The sequence below is a fragment of the Geotrypetes seraphini genome, chromosome 10, assembly GCF_902459505.1.
Source record: "Geotrypetes seraphini chromosome 10, aGeoSer1.1, whole genome shotgun sequence".
Lineage (NCBI taxonomy): Eukaryota > Metazoa > Chordata > Amphibia > Gymnophiona > Dermophiidae > Geotrypetes > Geotrypetes seraphini.
Window position 1 is genome coordinate 92,128,679 of NC_047093.1, and position 19,938 is coordinate 92,148,616.

The 19,938-nt window shown below is 42.2% G+C and overlaps 1 protein-coding gene across 5 annotated transcripts in view; it reads right to left on the reverse strand.

The window, feature by feature from the left end:
• CACNA1B (calcium voltage-gated channel subunit alpha1 B) overlaps positions 1-19,938 on the reverse strand; it is a 1,471,643-nt gene that overhangs the window by 132,492 nt on the left and 1,319,213 nt on the right. For all 5 annotated transcript variants that reach the window (XM_033960470.1, XM_033960471.1, XM_033960469.1 and 2 more), the window contains one exon: positions 10,227-10,323. In XM_033960470.1, the coding sequence (XP_033816361.1) occupies positions 10,227-10,323 (97 nt within the window). The remainder of the gene's footprint in view (positions 1-10,226; positions 10,324-19,938) is intronic.

The window sequence follows — 19,938 nt, forward strand, 5'->3', positions numbered from 1 at the left end:
TCCCGTACTACACGATGCAGGTTGTGCTGCAGATAAGACTTCTAATACTGTGCATTCACAGTGTGTCCCTCACAAACTGGATGACACACAAGACAACCTGGGAGTACTTTGAAGGATGTTAACAGTTAAAAAGTTTATACTTGTACTTTGTTGTTCCTGGCGTACACTGTATGCCATAATAAAACAATGATTTCAAATGTCATGTTTTTATTTGCTTTTCCCCTATCAGAGATCGCTGCACTCATCTCTCACCATGGCAACATTAAGAAATACTTGACACACACTTTCAAACATATATATTAGATTTCCAATGTTGGCACATTTTTGAGAGAAAAAACCCCAACCCAGTTGCCATGACTTATAAATTAACCCTCATATATATACACATAGGGCCCAATTCTGTAAATAACGTCTAGTCAAATTCCTTGTGAAATCTAATTTTTTTATTTGACTTAAATGGTGTGATAATTGAAAATGCTATTAAAAGCCAATTAAAAAAACAATTTAATTTTCGTGCAAAAATCAGTGTGGCGACTACTTGCACCTAGACTGAGAAACCTACATGTAAAGTAGGTGTGGTTAGAGGTGAACTTTGAGTGTGGAAAATGTTAGGCACCTGTGTTTTAGGCTACGAAAACCCTGACCTAATATACCAGTGCCTAAGTTACAGATGCCTACTGGTGCCTAACTCAATTTCTAGTGCAATATGCGTGTCATTCTGGATGGACAGGTAATATCCCAGTGCTCGTGAGTCATGCAGAAGGAATCCACTCCGGCTTTTGAATCCCTCCACCTTCAGTTTGTACCAAGGCAGGTGATAATCCCATATGGAAATACATGTGAAAGAGGGGTACAGGGAAACTCCCCAAACTACAATTCTGTTCTGCTCTGAAAACACATGTTAAACATTGCCATTGTAAAATCAAAACAGCGAAACAAACATACCAAACAGAAACCTTTATGGAGCTCAAATAATACTCTAATGTGTTATAGAAATAGATAACTCTTCATAACCTTAAGGTCTGACTCAAACTTCCTAATTGAGACAGTAGGCAGGTGCAGGAGATAACTGACAGAGCAGGCCTCCAGAATGACACACCTATCTACTAGTGCAATAGGTGTCATTCTGGATAGACGGGACATACAAAAGTAGTCCCAGAAATCTAGGGCAGGACCACTGTACCGGCTCATAATACTGAGGACCTAAAGGCAGAGTCTTCCCTTGCAACTACGGTACATCCACTCTGTAAAACTTGGAAAAATGTATGTACAGTGGTCCAAGTCGCTGCCCAACATATCTCTTAGGGGAAGACTGTCTGAGCTTCCTCCCACAAAGAAGCCACACTTCTAGTTGAATGCACCTTTATGGAGACTGGTGACTGTTTTCTACAGGCAATATATGTTGGAGATTGTGGCCTTGGAGGCCAGTGCGCCGCGTCTACTAGCTGGATTAGTGAGCACAAAAAGATAGTCAGATAGTCTGAAGTCGTTGGTGACCTCAAGATATCGACGAAGCACTCTTCTCATATCCAATTTTTTCAGAATCTGGTCCTTCTTAGAACTTGTGGACTGGAACCTGTGGACAGGAACGCAGACATTCTGACTTCCTGAGTGACATGGAAAGCTGAAACAACCTTCAGCAAAAAGGATGGTGCAGCTGCATCTATGAGTTTGAGGAAAGGCTCTCTGCAAGAAAAAGCCTGTAGCTCCGACACTCTTCTCACTGAGATAATGGCCACAAGAAAGACCGTCTGGAATGTCACATACATCAAGGATGCTTCCCTTCAGTGACTTGTATGGAGCCTGCCTGAGACCTTGCAAAACCACGTTATGGTTCCTTTAGCTATGTCCAGATGAGACGTCAATGAAGTCTTTTGGTGTTGAACCCTGAAACAAGACAGTCCCGCTACGTGGGATGCCACTGTAAGCCACTTGCCAAAGCCAGCCTGGAGGAAGGCTAACACCATGAAGATCGGAGCTGAGAAAGGCTTCTTCTTTTCCTTAATGCAACGATGCTTGAAAGTGTCCCATGCCTTAGCATAAGCAGAGACTGTCATAGGCTTTTTGGATCTGAGCAGAGTAGCACTACCTCAGAGTATCCTTTGCACGCTAATGCCACATGCGCAAGAGCCATGCTGTAAAAGCAATGTGATCCAGATCTTCTGTGACCATTGGTCCTTAAGAAAGGTCTAGCTGTACTCGTAGTCTAAGAATTGAACCTATCTGAAGACACACTATGTCTTTGTGGCCAATCAGGAGCCACAAGAATGACTGTTCCCTGATGGCTTGCAATTCTGTGGAGATATCAGCCTATCATAGGCCAAGGAGGAAACACATACAAGAGCTTGCTCTTCGGCCATGGCTGGACCAGAGTGTCCAGACCTGTACTTCCAGGCTCAGATCTTCAACTGAAAAATCTGTCCACCTTCTTGTTCCTTGCTGTTGCCATCAGATCAAACTTTGGGTGACCACAGCAACAAACCATGGCTTGGAAGGCTGCTGCAGACAGCGTCCACTTGCCTAGATCCAGTGTCTGTCTGCTGAGGAAATTGGCTTGGACATTGTCCACTCCTACATGTGCTGCCTGAACAGTAAGCGAGCTTCCAAACTCAGCTGCACACTCTTAGTGCCTCCCTGGTGATTGACATATGCCACCGCAAAATAGGGAATGTCAACCTCTGCATGTGGACACCCTTAAGATTTTATTTTCATGAGTTTATCTCGACATTGTTATATCATGTCTCTTCTCAAAGTCTACATCAGTGATTTGAATCAATCATCTTGATATGTTTTATCTCTTCTACTTGTTTTTTTTTCCCATGTGTGAATTGTTTCGGATCATGAGATATGTTTCTACATTTTTATCTATATTTAATCTAATGCATTTTTTTAATAGACTCCAAGACTCCTGAGGCCAGTGTCAGAGTCTTGATATTGTTTTGCATGTTTGTTATTAAAATTCCCATTGGTTTGAAGACCGGGATTGCTCTACTTTTTCTTGGATTGAAATAAGCCATCACTGTAGCATAATCCGAGAACACTCAAACCACTTGTCCCTCCACTTTCTTTGGGAGGCCAACCAATGTCCCTGGATTGGGCATCTATCACAGGGAGCCCCCCAGCCACACAGGCTGGGATCTGTTGTCACAATTACCCATGAGGGACATGCCCTTTGACAATGCCTGTGGGTGAAACCACCAGGCCATACTGGCCAGGGTTTCCGGTGTCCACAGCAGAGACATATGCAGGGAGTCCAATTGTGGTGACCACTGCGATAGCAACTTGTTCTGCAGAGGATGCATGTGAGTGCCATGTGGATGGAGCTGGTTTGGCCAGCAAGCTCATTATCGTAGTGGAAAGCTTCTGTCTGCATGCCTCTGGTAGATAGACATGACCTTCTGCCATGTTGAGGAAGACCCCCAAGTATTCTAGGTATTGGGATGGAACCAGATGGCTCTTTCAGAAATTCACTATCCAACCCAGGCTCTGCAGGACCCGGATCTTTCTTCTGAGAACAATGAAGCTTTGATCAGTCAGTTCAATATGGATGAACTTGAAAGCCCATCTTGCGCAGATGGGCAGCTACCACAACCATCACCTTGGTGAACGTGCGAGGAGCTGTCGCCAGCCCAGAGGGAAGGGCTGAGTACTGGTAAAGGTTTTCCAGGACATGAAATCTCAGTAACTCTCTGTAGTCCAGAAATATGGGAATGTGCAGTTAGGCCTCTGTCAAATCCAAAGATGCCAGAAAATTCCAAGTTTCCAAGTTTATAAAGTATTTGATTAATCGCTTATTCCACATTCTAAGCGATGTACAAAATATTAAAATATTAAATTATAGTAGTTCAAGGGAAACAGACAATATGAATATAACTCACAAGACACTGGCGCCACTGCTACTATGACTAATCATACTCTCTCCATGCGAAAGAGCAGAACTTTCAATGCTGCATTAACATGCGTAAGATCCAGAAGGGGTCTCCAATCATCTAAGCCTTTCTTGAACACAACGAAGTATATGAAGTATCTGACCGAACCTGAATCTTTGGGCGGCACAGATTCTGTGGCCTGAATATCTTAATAGCCTCTGAATTGTAGCTGCAATCTTGCTTGCTTTCTTTGGTCACCACGATGGTGAATCCACAAACCAGTCCGTCAAGAGCTGGGTGAATCCGAGGTTGTAACCGCTCTGAATGAACTTCAGTACCCAGTGGTCTGACGAGATCTGCGTCCAGGCCTCTACATAGTCCCCTTATCAGGGGAACGGCTTCGGACCTGGCGTCACTGTGCTTTCTTAGCAGAATGAAAACCAGAGGCCTGGGACCTGAGAATCTTCACCTGGGTTCCTGGAATCATCTCTGAGAGGAGGCTCCTCCTGAAAACTGCTGAAAGTGCCTGAAGCCATGAAAATTAGACCACCCGGAACCTCTACAGGTTCGCAGTCTGCTATCAGATAGAGATTTCGGTAGACAATCTGCCACATTGGTCATAAGATCGTCTAGCCCCTTTCCAAACATTTGTCCCTTGTAAGGAATTCTGCTGAACATAGCCTTACAGATGGAATTTCCCATCCATTTCCTGGCAATCCAGAGCATTTTACAGGCTGAGATCGAATAAGCTGAAACTTTGCTCATGACTCTGATGTCATAGAGAGCATTGATTACATAATCCACTCCTGCTAACAGGAGCTGGGGTAGGATTACCATATGGCTCCAGAAAAAGGAGGATGGATTGAAACATCCGGGTTTTACTTCCATTGAAAGCAATGGAAGTAAAGAGGACAGATAGAGACATCTGCGGTTTTACTTCCATGGAAATCAATGGAAGTAAAACTCAGATATCTCAGTCCATCCTCCTTTTTCTGGAGGTAACCCTAAGCTGGGGTAAAGGCTCCCCCTCCACCAGCTCAAGACTCCACAACCTTGTATGACAGACGTGTCACAAAGGAAACTGCTTTGATTCCCAAGGCCAGAGTTTCAAATTGTCTTTTAAGCATCACATCCACTCTGCGGTTCTGCGTATCTTTAATACCATGCCTCCCTCACTTGATAGAAACATGTGCTTGGTTACCTGTGCTACCAAGGAATCTACCTTGGGCTGAGTGAACAGCTGCTGACACTTGGATACAACTGAGCCATTGTGTTTGCTACTTTAAGGAACCCTTCAGGAGCATCCCAATGATATCAGGGTGCCAGGGTTATATCATTGATATCGGGGTGCCAGGGAAACGAAGACAACTGGGCTGTCCTCCACTCATTAAGGAGCAGGGAGCAGAGGAGACCTGCTTGTAGTCCAAGTTTAATTCCCGCAGAGAGTAAGCGATAAATTCTAGCAGAGCTGAGGGTCTGAACAGCTGGCGGACTGTGGGTTCATCCCCTTGATTGAGGGCCACCACTGTATCAAGTGCACATGCATCTGCCTGCGACCCTACATTTCCCAACAGTGAAGGCTCACTCTGTGACAGTAACGGCATAGAAATAGACTCTTCATCCTCCGAATCTCCCTTGGAAAGACCTACCAGATCCTGGCCAGCCTCTGAAACCGAGACAGATGCATGCTGGGAGACCCAAACCCCTTGTGCACCTCCTGGTGCACCGACATATACCCCTTGGGGATTGTGGCCAGCCAGAACAGCTCTCCACATTAGATGACAAATTCCTAAGAAAATGTCTGACCAGTGTCTGATTGAACCTCGAACCCCCGCAGACACGAAAGGGGGGAGTCAAAACACAGCCGGAAGCCTACGGGAATCCACTTAGCTCCCTATGGATGCATGACAGCCTGTACTCAAGCTCCTTTGACGCAATAGGCGAGCAATGCTACAAGGGGAATTGATCCCGAGCTCTAAAAGGTTTCTGCAGGCTGGCCAACGGGTAACACATAGGGACTGGCCTGTCAACTGCAGACCTCAGTTTGCTTCTCCTCCATGCAGGCAGAGCTGGACCCTCAAATAGGGAAGTTCTGAGCACCAAAATCAGTCAAAATACCATGAAAAAGACCGAAAAAATAAAGAAATAAACAGAGCAGATCAAAAAGAAAAATTGAAGGGGGCAGCACCACACGTGCCTAACACTCACAGTCAGACCCATGCCAACCATTAGGCATGAAAAGGCAATTGCTAGGACATCAGCTTTTGGGGCACAGCACAGAGCAGCTCCAATAAAAGCAAATAATAAGTCCTGATAATCACATAAGTTCTAAGACACAACAGGAGGTACTTTTTCTGTAGAGAAGGTAGGCAAGGTGCATAGCTTTCAAACATTACTCTAGGAGGGATAGTGTTGGGGTGATTGTGATTGTTGGGGAAGTACAGGAGAAGGGACACAAGGCTGATGGTTTACCTACGTCACCTAATATCCTTGCACTGTCCCTACTCACTTTAAATAAATGGTAGGGCTAGCCAGTCCTGCTCCATCAATTACCCTTTTATAAGGTCATCAACTTCTAATTTAAAATTTTAAAAATTACAAACTAGTTCAATTTTTCCTACCTTCATCAAGATGCCACATACTAAGCACAAGGGGAGAGTTCAGGTAGATCCCTTGACACTGAGAACTTCCTCCACAATGCACCTGTCGATTCGGGAGTTCCTGAAGACTTTGAATCCCATGGAGTTGTCGGGGGGGGGGGGGGGGAGTTGATGGCACTATCCCCAGCTTGAGAAGTGGAGGATTTTGCCCTGGAAACATCTTTATCTCCCCCAGTAGCAGTTCTGTGCCCTGCTTCAATCGCGGCACTGATTGAGGAGCCCTGCCGAATGGAGATTGCAGAGGAAACCCCAGTTTGAGGGGTAGAAGCTATGAGAGCACTAAAGGAAGACCTGGGAGCTGACAGGAAAGCCAGCTCTCATATCTGGTTAAACCTCCGGTATTCACACTGGAGAGCATTTGGGACGCTTTCTCCAGCCTGTCTTCAAAAGAAGTCAAAGCCTTAGTAAATAAAGTTGACGCCTTGGGACTTAAATTAGAAGGGACTACAGAAGATTTTTCTAATAATCTAAAACAAATAAGTGAAAAGGTGGAAAAACTTCAAGATCTATCTTTTGGACTTAAGGACAAAAATCAATTAAATCTTAAGGTTGAACAATTAGAAAACTTTAATCATCTTCTGAATGTATGCCTTTTGAATTTTCCTTGGTCCCTGGGGGTCTCTCATATTGAGATATTTTTATGTTATGTTATGTTATATTTTAATTTTTTACTCAATAGAGAGATAAGTTCCTTAGTAATCTGTGGCTAACAGGGACTATTTTTCAATTTTTTCACAGCTATAAATCATTTAGAATGCAAAATACTTATGGGTGCAAAAATTATAACTATATAAATAATTAGTGAGGTGCTCAGACCTGATAACCCATTTAGTAGTGATGTCACCACTATGAGGTTAACTAGGGGACCATCATTGCATTCACTTGTCCCCTGCCATCCCTGAATATTGAATACTATGTCCTAACTAGTGGTGGTACTTATCTTCGTTCAGGGGTTGTTCATGTTGAAGGTGTTAACTCTCATTGGTGACTGGTGTCTATTAAAGTGCTCGTGCTTCTTTAAAAATGTTGTTAGTTTCTTAGGTGATCTCCCGTCCCCCCGACCCGGATTTCGTCTCTTCGTCAGGGAGGGACACTAAGAAATTTCAAACAGCGAACTAAAAATAAAGTATACTAGGTTATATTTTTACCATCTAAGCAGTATTTAAATACTTGAAATCTCTTATATCCAGTTTCTAATATACATTTTATTCGTTATTAAATTACCTGATATCTGACTATAGCGAGCCGATATCAGGTAATTTAATAACGAATAAAATGTATATTAGAAACTGGATATAAGAGATTTCAAGTATTTAAATACTGCTTAGATGGTAAAAATATAACCTAGTATACTTTATTTTTAGTTCGCTGTTTGAAATTTCTTAGTGTCCCTCCCTGACGAAGAGACGAAATCCGGGTCGGGGGGACGGGAGATCACCTAAGAAACTAACAACATTTTTAAAGAAGCACGAGCACTTTAATAGACACCAGTCACCAATGAGAGTTAACACCTTCAACATGAACAACCCCTGAACGAAGATAAGTACCACCACTAGTTAGGACATAGTATTCAATATTCAGGGATGGCAGGGGACAAGTGAATGCAATGATGGTCCCCTAGTTAACCTCATAGTGGTGACATCACTACTAAATGGGTTATCAGGTCTGAGCACCTCACTAATTATTTATATAGTTATAATTTTTGCACCCACAAGTATTTTGCATTCTAAATGATTTATAGCTGTGAAAAAATTGAAAAATAGTCCATGTTATATTTTAAAAAATACTTATTTAAGTTTTGAAATTTTCCCCTGAATGTATACCATCTACTAATAGGATCTATTATTTACCATTAAAAAAAGGTATAGGGGTAAACCCAGAGTCCGAACAACTTAATTTAAATACTGAAGGAGCCTTAAATGTTACGGATCTCCTAGAGTCAACTGTGTCTGAGACCTCTGAAAGAATGATGCTATTAGTCTCACTAGTTTTTGAACAAGACGTGAATGCAACTTTTTGTCTATATTTTCAATCTTCACAATCACTGTTTCATGGGAAAAAAGTGTATATGTACCCCGATGTAGCTAGACAGACACAGGAGCCTAAGAAACTGTTTCTTGTAATGAGGCCTGAAATAGTATCTTTGGGAGGCACACTTCTTCTAGCCTACCCCTGCAAATGTCTAGTTAAATATTTAGGGGTTAAATATGTGTTCTACTCTCCTGAACAGCTGCGAGCCTTTTTGGATCTAAAGACATTGGCTACAGGGAATGTTTCATTTTTGTGAACAGTAATTAGTTAAAATGGGCCTCATTGCTGTTATGCCTATTCCTGATTAATCATATGAATAAGTTTCTCTTCACTTATTTCAAATTCCTCCTCCATTGATTGAGGTCTAAGGAGCTTAAAAAAATTTGTTTTCTTTCAATATTGTATTAAGATTTCCTTGTATATTTCATGCTGTATTGCTGTTGCAAGAGTTAATTCTTGTACTATAATTTGAAACCTGATAAATAAAAAAATTAAAAATTAGGACTTCATGGAGATCAATATTCAGCAGCATATAGGAAGGGCGTCTGCCTGGTTAAAACCAGGCTGATCCGGTCAAGAGCAGATACTGAGTGATATTTAATGCCACTGAATATGTGCTCTGAGTAAAGGCATTCTTCGATTAGTTCCCAGATGGAGCCAGGAGTTTTCCCGGTACCCCCGATATTAAGTGGCAATATTCAGTTAGCTACCCAGTTAACTTAGGATAAAAAAAAGCTGACCTGAGTTAAGTGGGTAGTTAAGTGGGTACCACCACTATCGGTGGTATTCAGGTGACTTCCTGTGGTTGCCCAAGACCACTCAATATTGCTCCCATTTTTTAGAACTTGGTCTTTAATAAACTTAATTTCAATTAGCGTATCTGTGAAAAATACATGGCCTCCTACATCTTATCTTAATGGCAAAAGTTTAGAAAACATTTGCACTATTATTGAAAAACATCTTTGGTGAGAATTACATAGTAACACAGTAGACAATGGCAAAGAAAGGCCAATATAGCTTATCAAGTCTGTTCAGGAAATCCATTAGGATTGTACTTGCCACACAGTACACATTACTTTTCCATTGTTTATATTGTTAGGATTGTTCCTGACATGCTATGCAGGCTACTTTCCCCTTGATTTTTTAGTAGTGCAAATGCCATTTTATAGCTTGGCTTACATCTTCTAGGTTTTTTAAGGGATCTACTGTGTATATCTCGCTACTTTTTGAATTCCTTCTACCACCTCTTTTGGGAGGGCATACCAGGCATCCACAACTATTTCCTTGGAAAAGTATTTCCCTCTAGCCCTCCTCTAGGGTAAGTGGAGTAGGAGAGGGGCAGCAAACTGCTTCCCCCCCCCCCTTAATACACTGATTTGTTATAGCTTTTCCCATGCCTTCATGAACTCTCTTGCTGGTTCTGCTACTTCCTCTGCCTCCCCTAGGAAGCCAATGCCATACATCCATCACAGATAATGGAGATATTCACGCATACATGCATGCACCCACACACAACAAAAAAACAAACGGATTAAGGGCAGGGAGGTGTTGAGATCACAGTCAGGTAGGGACAGGACAATAGCGGACAGAGAAGTAGCATCAGTTTTGGGAATAGCACAAGAAAGGGAAGAGCTGTGGCTCATGGCCTGCTTTTGGGGTGTTCTACCTTATACGCCACTCGTGCAGGGCATTTTTTCCCCAGGCCTAGTGGAGGGGACATGTGTCTCAGCATCTCATACATGTCAGTGTAGCCGATTCGCCCACTGTCACCAAGAAGAGAACAAGGGCAAAAGCAGGAATGAACAGGTGAGGGTGGATCAAGATGGGATCAAGACAGGGAATAAAAAACAATATATGAAGAAATAAATGAAAACAAACCAGAATGGTGGGTGGGAGAAGGACAAAGGGTGGAGCATGGAAGAAAAACAGAAATCCAGTTAATTTTTTTGCACTTAAATAAAAAAAACATAAGGAAAAGTTGAGCGGGATTTCACTGTTTCTGCTGTCTCTTGCTCCTGCAGGGAAATCCCACCTCAGCTGGTAAACCTGGACTTTCTGATCCCAGAGGGATGATGGAGTGATGGATGAGGTTTATATCCATAGACTAGGAAGAGAAAGAAAACACGTCTTTTCTTTTCCTTTTGGCATGTCATGCCAAACATTATTCTGTTCATCATGCCTGGGGGAGCAGTTGGCATAGGCAGACTTATGAGACAGATGAAGATAGCATACCCAAGAAAAGTACTTGTTTTTATATCTTTTTTTTTTTAAAGGTGGGCTTCCAGTTTCATGACTGGTTTCTTCGTCCCTCACTTGAAAAACATACAAGAGGAAAACAAAAATATAAGAATTTTTTTCCTTGTTGAATTAGACCTACTTTATTCCTGTGTTGAGATGAACTCAGTGATCTAGTGTCAGAGATATAATGAAGGAGATTTGGGTTTGATTCCCAAGCCCAAGGGGGTGGAGGGAAGGGGAATGAGCTCATGTGATCACACATATATGGGGAATCTACTAATAAGACTTGAAGTGTAACTGCTGGGATATGAAGGGAACCAGAGTCAGCTGGCTTTAGCCAGGGACTTTGGCTGTGATGGCTGGGCTAGAAAGATGTGCGGAGACTTGAGTCGGTCCAGAGAATGGCCACCAGGATGGTCTCGGGACTCAAGGATCTCCCGTACTAGGAACGGCTGGATAAATTAAAGCTGTACTCATTCGAGGAACGCAGAGAGAGGGGTGACATGATCGAGACATTCAAGTATCTCACGGGCCGCATCGAGGTGGAAGAAGATATCTTCTTTTTCAAGGGTCTAGTGGCAACAAGGGGGCATCCGTGGAAAATCAGGGGCGGGAAACTGCACGGGGACACCAGGAAATTCTTTTTCACTGAAAGGGTGGTTAATCGCTGGAATAGTCTTCCACTTTAGGTTATTGAGGCCGGCAGTGTGCCTGATTTTAAGGCCAAATGGGACAGACACGTGGGATCTATTCACAGAGAAAGGTAGGGCAGACTAGATGGGCCGTGGCCCTTATCTGCCGTCTATTTCTATGTTTCTAAGGAAGGAGATGATTAAAATGGGTAGAAACTCCAGGTAGTTTGAAAGCCCTGGTGCCATGGCCCCATTACATCTTGTAAAAGCTATATATCAGGTGTAATAAATCTATTCAATCCACACCTAAAAAAAGTATCCTGCCTTGAGCTCAGGACTTCAAACCTTCAGGTTTGTGCCAGGATCTGATGGAAAGAATAATTCTATATCACAAAATGTTTCAACTCCAGATGGCAGTTAAGCTACATAAATGCTTTCCATACAGTCCAAGAAACTACTCTCAGCCACAAGTGCATAAAAGTATGGGAGTACAGATTGGTTAGATAAACACTAGCTCACTGAGCATGTCACTGCATCTGTGTCAATCTTTATTCCTTAATGAGGTGATGTCACTTTAGCTCTTTGGGACACTAACTTCTGCAAAACAAATTAAAGGATGTTGTGCAAAAACCTGATAAGTCTCAGCGTGATTGTATTAAGTTGTCACTAGCAGGATTTATTACTTCTCGTCTTGATTGAGCAGACTGGGGTTTTTTTGTTTTTTTTGTCTCTCCAGTATTTCCCACTCCTGATGAAGATTCCGAAATGGGACTCTGTCGAGTGGAGATAGAGTGGCGACATGAACCTGAGAGGATCCAGCTAAGTTGAACTGCATTTTAGCTGTTTGATTTCCTAATTGTGACTTTTTGTATTTTTTCATGATTGGATTTTTCATAGTTCACATTGAAGCTTGACTTTCGGGGATTTAAAACACCTTTATAGCCTGCCCCCCCTTTTTGAATGCACACTTGCACTTTACACTTCTCCCTCGGTATTCGCGGGGGTTAGGGGCAGAGCTGGACCGCGAAGTGTGAAAAATTGTGAATAACTTTGTGCTGGCTCTGACCCATCTCCGGACCTTACCTGGTGGTCTAGCGGGCTTTCAGGGCAGGAGCAATCTTCCAATAGGAAATGGCTGCCGAGACTAAGACGGGAGCTCAGGGCAGCCATTTCCCATTGGCGATCTGCACGGGACAGGAGCGTAGAAAGATCACTCCTGCCCTGAAAGCCCGCTAGACCACCAGGCAAGGCCGGGATGCAGGAGGGAAGTGGGGAAGGTCCGAAATAAAGTTTTTAAGGTTTTTTCTACCTTAAAAAAATCGCGAATAACTGAATCTGCGGATTCGGAGGGGGAAGTGTATATTTATTGCATTACATTTCTTGAAATTTGGGGATGTTATGATGTATGGGGCAGTGCTTATTTAGACCTTTGGTCTGGTGCTAGTCATCTATAAACACTTGCCTGGGGCTAATTATGAATCAAAGGGTTGACTGAGCCCGTACTGAAACCCCCTTATTATTATTATTACATTTTTGTAGTATTTGAGGTGCTGGTATTATTCTTTTATCAGAGGGCAAAGGCCTTTACCAATTATTTGGGATTCGTTTTCTAATTTATTGGTAGTTTTTTGGGTTTTCTTCAAGCCTACTTTAGGGATAAACAGATTTTCTTACTGACAATCTTTCATAGAGCTGTTCATTATCTATTTACTTAATTTTACTGAAAAACATGTTGAGTCCTTGTATTAGCCATTGCAAATTTTGATTGTATCTCTAGGTTTGTGCAAAATCCTGAGACCACAAATAGTAGTCCCACAGGAAAAGAAATAAAAAATGCTAATTTCATAATATAGTAAGCACTTTGCATACACAGTATTTTTATCTGTTAACTACTGTTTTAATTAATTTTAAAGAGATAATTTAGGTCAGTTTAATTAGGGGCCTTTTGCTAAGCTATGGTAAGAATTAAGGAAAGATTACTAATCTTCTTTCTTGTAAACAGGAAGTGTCTTGACCAATGGGGTTAAACCCTCATTAGGCATGAGAGTTGTAGAGAGCCCACTATTTTGTTTAAATGCTCCACCTCCCATCACTCTGGTATCAGCTTCACCCCATCGGTCAGTAGTAGAAGTAGTGAGTCCTAGAGTGCAAACATAAGAGAGGGGTGCAGGGAAACTCCCCAAAACTACATAAGTCTGTTTTGCTTTAAATACAAACATTAAACAACAACAATGAAACCACTACTAAACAAAACAAACAAAATGGAAATAAAAGGAGCCACCTACCCGTGTGCCATCTGCACCAATAGTTCTGTTGCTCAGTGTTTACAACGAGTCTCTTATGAGTGAATTCCTCATCATTCCTGACCTTACAGGGCAGGCGATAGAAACAAGACATCTGAATAAGAAGGCATGTCTGCAACAGAAAGTAGGCTAGTATACATCTGACAGGGCGGGCATCAAGACTATCATTCCTGTTTACTAGAAAGAAGATTAGCAAGGTAAGAACATAATCTTTCCTTCTTGTGCAACAGGATTGGTAGTCTTGGCCAGCAGGATGTATCAGAGCAGTCCCTGGTTACTGGATCCTAGGGTGGGATAGATGAGACTGTTGCCAGTACTGACGACCCAAAAGTAGAGTCTAGCCCGGCTGCTACATCCACCCTATAAAACTTAGCCCCTCTTCTACAAAGCCTAGCGGCTGCCAGGCGGTAATGGCCCCGAAGCCCATAGAGATTTAAAGGGCTTCGGGGCTGTTGTCGCACGGCTATGTAGAAGAGGGGGGTTAGTAAATGTGTGAAGACTGGACCAAGTAGCCAAGTCTCTGCAGGTGAGACTGCTTTAGAATTTATCCAAGGTGACACACTGCTGTAAGTGTAGTGCATCTTTACTGCCACTGGAGACTGCTTTCTACTTCCAATATAGGCAGAAGATATGGCCATCCTGATCCACATGGATAAGGTTGCTTTAGATGCCTGTCTCCACTGATGTGTCACATTCGTAAGCACGAAGAAGTGGTCAGTTAGCTGGTGCTCGATGGTTACCTTCAAGTAATGAAATAAAATTCTTCGCACATCCAGAACTTTCAACACTCGATCTGCTTTATTCACTCCCACAGGTGTGAAGGCTGGGAGTTGAACCTCCTGGTTTACATGAAAACTGGACACGACCTTTGGTAGGAAGGAAAGGACCATTTGAATAGAGACGCTAGCCCCTGAGCCCAAAGTTACCACCACCTCCCCTCATATGCCATGTGGAACATTCAACAATGACCCCCTTCAGATATGCATTTGCAGCAAATCTAGCATAAATCTGAAGTATCTACATCTGAGTCCATCTATACTGTTTTCTGTCAAAAAATAAGGGGGTTTGAGACAGATGAAGGCTTTTAAAACAAAATTGGGAAATCTAAGATAGCAGCCACAATAGCAATTCTGGCTCCTAAAATGTGGAGAAAAAATGCAAACTAAAAAAAATGCAGAGAAGGGGTTTTGGGAGGTGGGGAACCTGATTCCTAATCTCAGAAACCTTTAAAAAATGGTGGAAAGAAGAGGAAACGAGAACTGGCGTGATTAAAAGGTGAAGTGAAAGAGACTATTGGAGCAAAAAAAAAACAAAAAACAACATACTTTAAAGAATGGAAAGAGGATCCAAATGAAGACTCAAGCACTGGCACATTAGATACAAAGCATTAATAAAGAAAGCTAAGAAAGAATATGACGAGAAACTTGCAAAAGAGGCAAAAACTCAATTTTTTAGGTATATCAGAAGCAGAAAACCTGTGAGGGAATCTGTGGGACCGTTAGTTGATCAAGGAGCAAAAGGGGTGCTCAGGGAGGATAAGGCCATAGCGGAGAGACTGAATGAATTCTTTGCTTTGGTCTTTTATGGAAGAAGATGAAAGAGATCTACCTGAACCGGAAATGGTTTTCAAGGGTGATGATGTGGAGGAACTGAAAGAAATCTTGGTAAATCTGGAAGATGTACTAAGCCAAATCTACAATTTAAAAAGTGATAAATCACCTGGACCGGATGGTATACATCCCAGGGTACTAAAAGAAATGAAACATGAAATTGCTGACCTGCTGTTAGTGATCTGTAACCCGTTGCTAAAATCGTCTGTAGTACCTGAAGATTGGAAGGTGGCCAATGTTATGCCAATTTTTTTAAAGGGTTCCAGGTGAGATCTGGGAAATTACAGACTGGTAATCCTGACCGGTGCTGGGAAAAATGATAGAAACAATTATAAAATTGTGGAACATGTAGACAAACATGATTTAATGAGACAGAATCAGCATGGGTTCAGCTGAGGGAGATTTTGCCTCACCAACTTGCTTGACTTCTTTGAAGGTGTGAATAAACATGTGGATAAAGGTGAGCCAGTTGATGTAGTGTATCTAGATTTTCAGAAAGCTTTGATAAAGTTCCTCTTGAGAGGCTCCTGCGAAAATTAAAGAGACATGGGATAGTTGGCAAAGTTCAGTTGTGGATTAGGAAATGGTTATCAGAGGGTAGGGTTAAATGGTCATTTTTCTCAATGGAGGAGAGTAAACAGTGGAGTGCTGCAGAGGTCTGTACTGGGACTGGTGCTATTTAACATATTTATACATTGGAATTTGGAACAATGAGTGAAGTGATTAAATTTGCAGATGACACTAAACTGTTCAAAGTTGTTAAAATGCATACGGATTGTGATAAATTGCAGGCAGACCTGGGAGGATCATTGGGGTGGGCAGACTAGATGGGCCGTGGCCCTTATCTGCCGTCTATTTCTATGTTTCTATGACCTTAGGAAGTTGCGAAGATTGGGCGTACAAGTGGCAGATGAAATTTAATGTGGACAAATGCAATGTGATGCACATTGGGAAGAACAACCTGAATCACAGTTACTGGATGCCAGGGTATACCTTGGGGGTTAGCGCCCAAGAAAAGGATCTGGGTGACATCGTAGATAATACGATAAAATCTTCTGCCCAATGTTTGGTGGCGGCCAAAAAAGCAAACAAGATGCTAGGAATTATTTAAAAATGGATGATTAACAAGACTAAGGGCTCCTTTTACTAAGGTGTGCTAGCGTTTTTAGCGCATGCTACATTACCGTGCGTGCTAACCCCATGCTACACACCAAGAACTAACGCCAGCTCAATGCTGGCATTAGCATCTAGCGTGCTAAAACCGTTAGTGCAGCTTAGTAAAAGGAGCCCAAGAATGTTATACTGCCCCTATATCGCTCCATGGTGCAACCTCATCTGGAGTATTGCATTCAATTCTGGTCTTCTTATCTTAAGAAAGATATAGCAGGACTAGAAAAAGTTCAAAGAAGAGCGACCAAGATGATAAAGGGGATGGAACTCTTCTCGTACAAGGAAAGACAAAAAGGTTAGGGCTCTTCAGCTTGGAAAAGAGACAGCTGAGAGGAGATATGATTGAAGTCTACAAAATCCTTAGTGGAGTAGAATGGGTACAAGTGGATCGATTTTTTTACTCCGTCAAAAATTACAAAGACTAGGGACACTTGATGAAGTTACAGGGAAATACTTTAAAAAACAATAGGAGGAAATATTTTTTCACTCAGAGAATAGTTAAGCTCTGGAACGCATTGCCAGAGGTTGTGGTAAGAACGGATAACGTAGTTGGTTTTAAGAAAGGTTTGGACAATTTCTTGGCTTTTTCACTGTTAAAGGAATAAAAACTATGGCCAATTTTTGTCGATCATTTTCTTTTTTATTCGTAAAAGTTTGGAATAACCTTCCTTCTATAATTAGTTTTCTCTCATTTACCTACTTTTCTGAAGTACTGAAGACATTTATTTCAGATATTTACTAATGATTCATTATTTTCAAATAATCAATCATAAAAGATAAAATTCTGGTCTAAAAGATATAATTTCTGTTCTAATCTCCTGTATAATTTTATTAATATTTTGTTAACCAAGTTGAGCCCTCCTGTTGGGATGAATCAGTATAAAAAAAAATCAAAGATTAGATTAGAAAAGTCCATAGTCTGTTATTTCGAAAGACATGGGCAAGCCACTGCTTGCCCTGGATCGGTAGCATGGAAGGTTGCGACTCCTTGGGTTTTGGCCAGGTACTACGGACCTGGATTGGTCAGACCAATGGGCTTGATGGATCATTGGTCTGACCCAGTAAGGCTATTCTTATGTTCTTATGCCTTTTAAGAACCCCCTTGATTTTCCCCATAAGCTGAAATAGCCTTACTCACTGTGCCATGCTTCTGTGCTGGAGCTGCATAGGGAAACTTCTGATCAGAGGAGAGAGAAGATTTCTGCCTCAGACAAGCCTGGAGTCCAACAGATGGCTTGTTTCTTCGGACTGCCATCCAGTTCTTGATGTGTAACTCGACCCTTGGACCCCTGCCAGAGCTGTGTGATGTTGTGGGAAGAGGAACGCAGTTAATCCCAGTCACTATGGACAGAACTGGGGGTGAGACTGCTCCCAAGTATATGGACCCTGAGCTCAGAGAATTACTGATGCAGATTGGACACACAGGAATTATGTGAGGCATGTGCCTGTGGGTTAGACCACAGCCCTGTATCTTCTCGCAGTCAGAGATGCCCCAGGGTGATCGTAATTCCTCTGCAGCACCAAAAGCCTCCAACCAGATACTAAAAACCCCCAAACATAATAAAGATTAAACTCAAGCAGAACAGACAGGCTCCCTACTCCTTGCTTGTAGAGAGTAAGACTGAGGGGATGGAGTTCATTCTAGCAGGGCCAGTTTCAAACATGCTGGATCCCAGGGCAGAAATTAAGGAGGGGAGCCCTGATCCCCTCTCCTCCAAGCCCTCTCTACTGATCTCCCCACTTGCCATTACTACTAAACTTTAAATGGCTTCTTCACACACAAAACACAGATAGACCTGTATCAAATACAGATCACAAATATAAATAGAAACTGAACTGGAAACCAAGATATTAAACTCAGCAAGTACTTCAACCCTGAAGAAATAAAAATAGATATGCACTTCTTTTAATACTGAACACACAGGGATCCCGGGCCCAGGTCCCCCCCAAATTATCCACCTCTCTTGTTGTGGCTGGTAGGGATCCCTAAAGCCCTGCCAGCATAAGACCACTTTCTCCGGTCTGGTAGCCAGAAATTTCTAAGCTCTGCAGATAGCAGCAGTGATCCCGAGCTGCCACCAGCTGCAGAGCTTGGAGAGTTCTGCCTGCTGGACTGGAAGGTCCGGTCTTCAGCTGCCAGGGCTTTGGGATCCCCACCAGATTGGGTATTTATATTTTGCATTTGGGCAGGGAGCATGGCAGGGAGAAAATTTGATTCCTGCCACCCACCTTGAGCTCAGGACCACTGCCCCTTCCCTCCTCCACATCAGCTGAACACAATACAAAGATCTGTCATACACAAATCCCAGTTAATAAATTCAAAATAAAACACTTTTTTTCTACCTTTGTTGTCTTGCCATTTTATTGTTCCATCATGTTGGTCCATTTTGTGTCTTCTGCTTTCCTTTGTCCTCTAATAATTCCTTTTCCAGTGGTTGCTGTCCATCTGTCTTTTCTTTTCTCTCCTGTTTCATTCCCTGACTATACCTTTTTCTAATAAAGTGATCTTTCCTTTTTCTCTCTTTTCTCCCTTTTTTTCTTTCCTGCTTCTCCATCCACTCAAATTTCATCCTTCTCCTTAACTTTTCAGCTACCTACCAAGTTTTCCAAGTTTAAATTAATATTTGATAAAATGCTTATAAACATTTCTAAGTGATTTACAATTAAAAGAACCAGGATAAAAACACTTATGTCATACCAGACCAAAACAAGACAGTCACTGACAGGAACACAACTTTCAATCTCCCTTTCCCATGTCCCAGCTTTCCTATTTCCCATCTCATTCCTTTCCCAGCCTCCTATTCCCTTTTATCTTTCAACTCATTATTCTCCTCTCTACTCCTCATTATCACATTTCTACTTTAATATTTACTAACTATCCTCCTCATTTTTCTCCTCCCCCTCCAGTCTCTCCCACATGATTCCACAATTTCCTACATATCCCCTCCCTCTATTCTTGTAGCCCAGCATCTTCTTTCCCTCTCTTCCTCATAACCTGACATCTCCTTGTCCTTTTTCTCCTCCATCTTTCTATCCCATCTCTCTTCCCTCCTGTCCCTTTCCCCACAGTCCATCATCTCACCACCTCCTCTCTCTCCTCCCTCTCATGGTCCAACATTATTCCTATTCTCTTTCCTCACATTCTTCCCTCCTCTTGCCCCATGATCCAGCATCTATCCTTTTGCTCTTTCAGCAGCCTTTGATGTAGTCAACCATGATATCCTACTTTATCTGCTATCAAGTATTGGGCTGGGCCAAAATGTTTTAAATTAGTTTAGAGGATTTCTAACTATGCGATCCTACCAAGTTCATGCTGAAGGTAATTCATCGTTTGTTTGGAGATCATTATGTGTGTTCCTCAGGGTTCTCCCTTGTCCCTACTTCTTTTCAATATTTACATGACCACATTAAGAAACCTTAAGCTG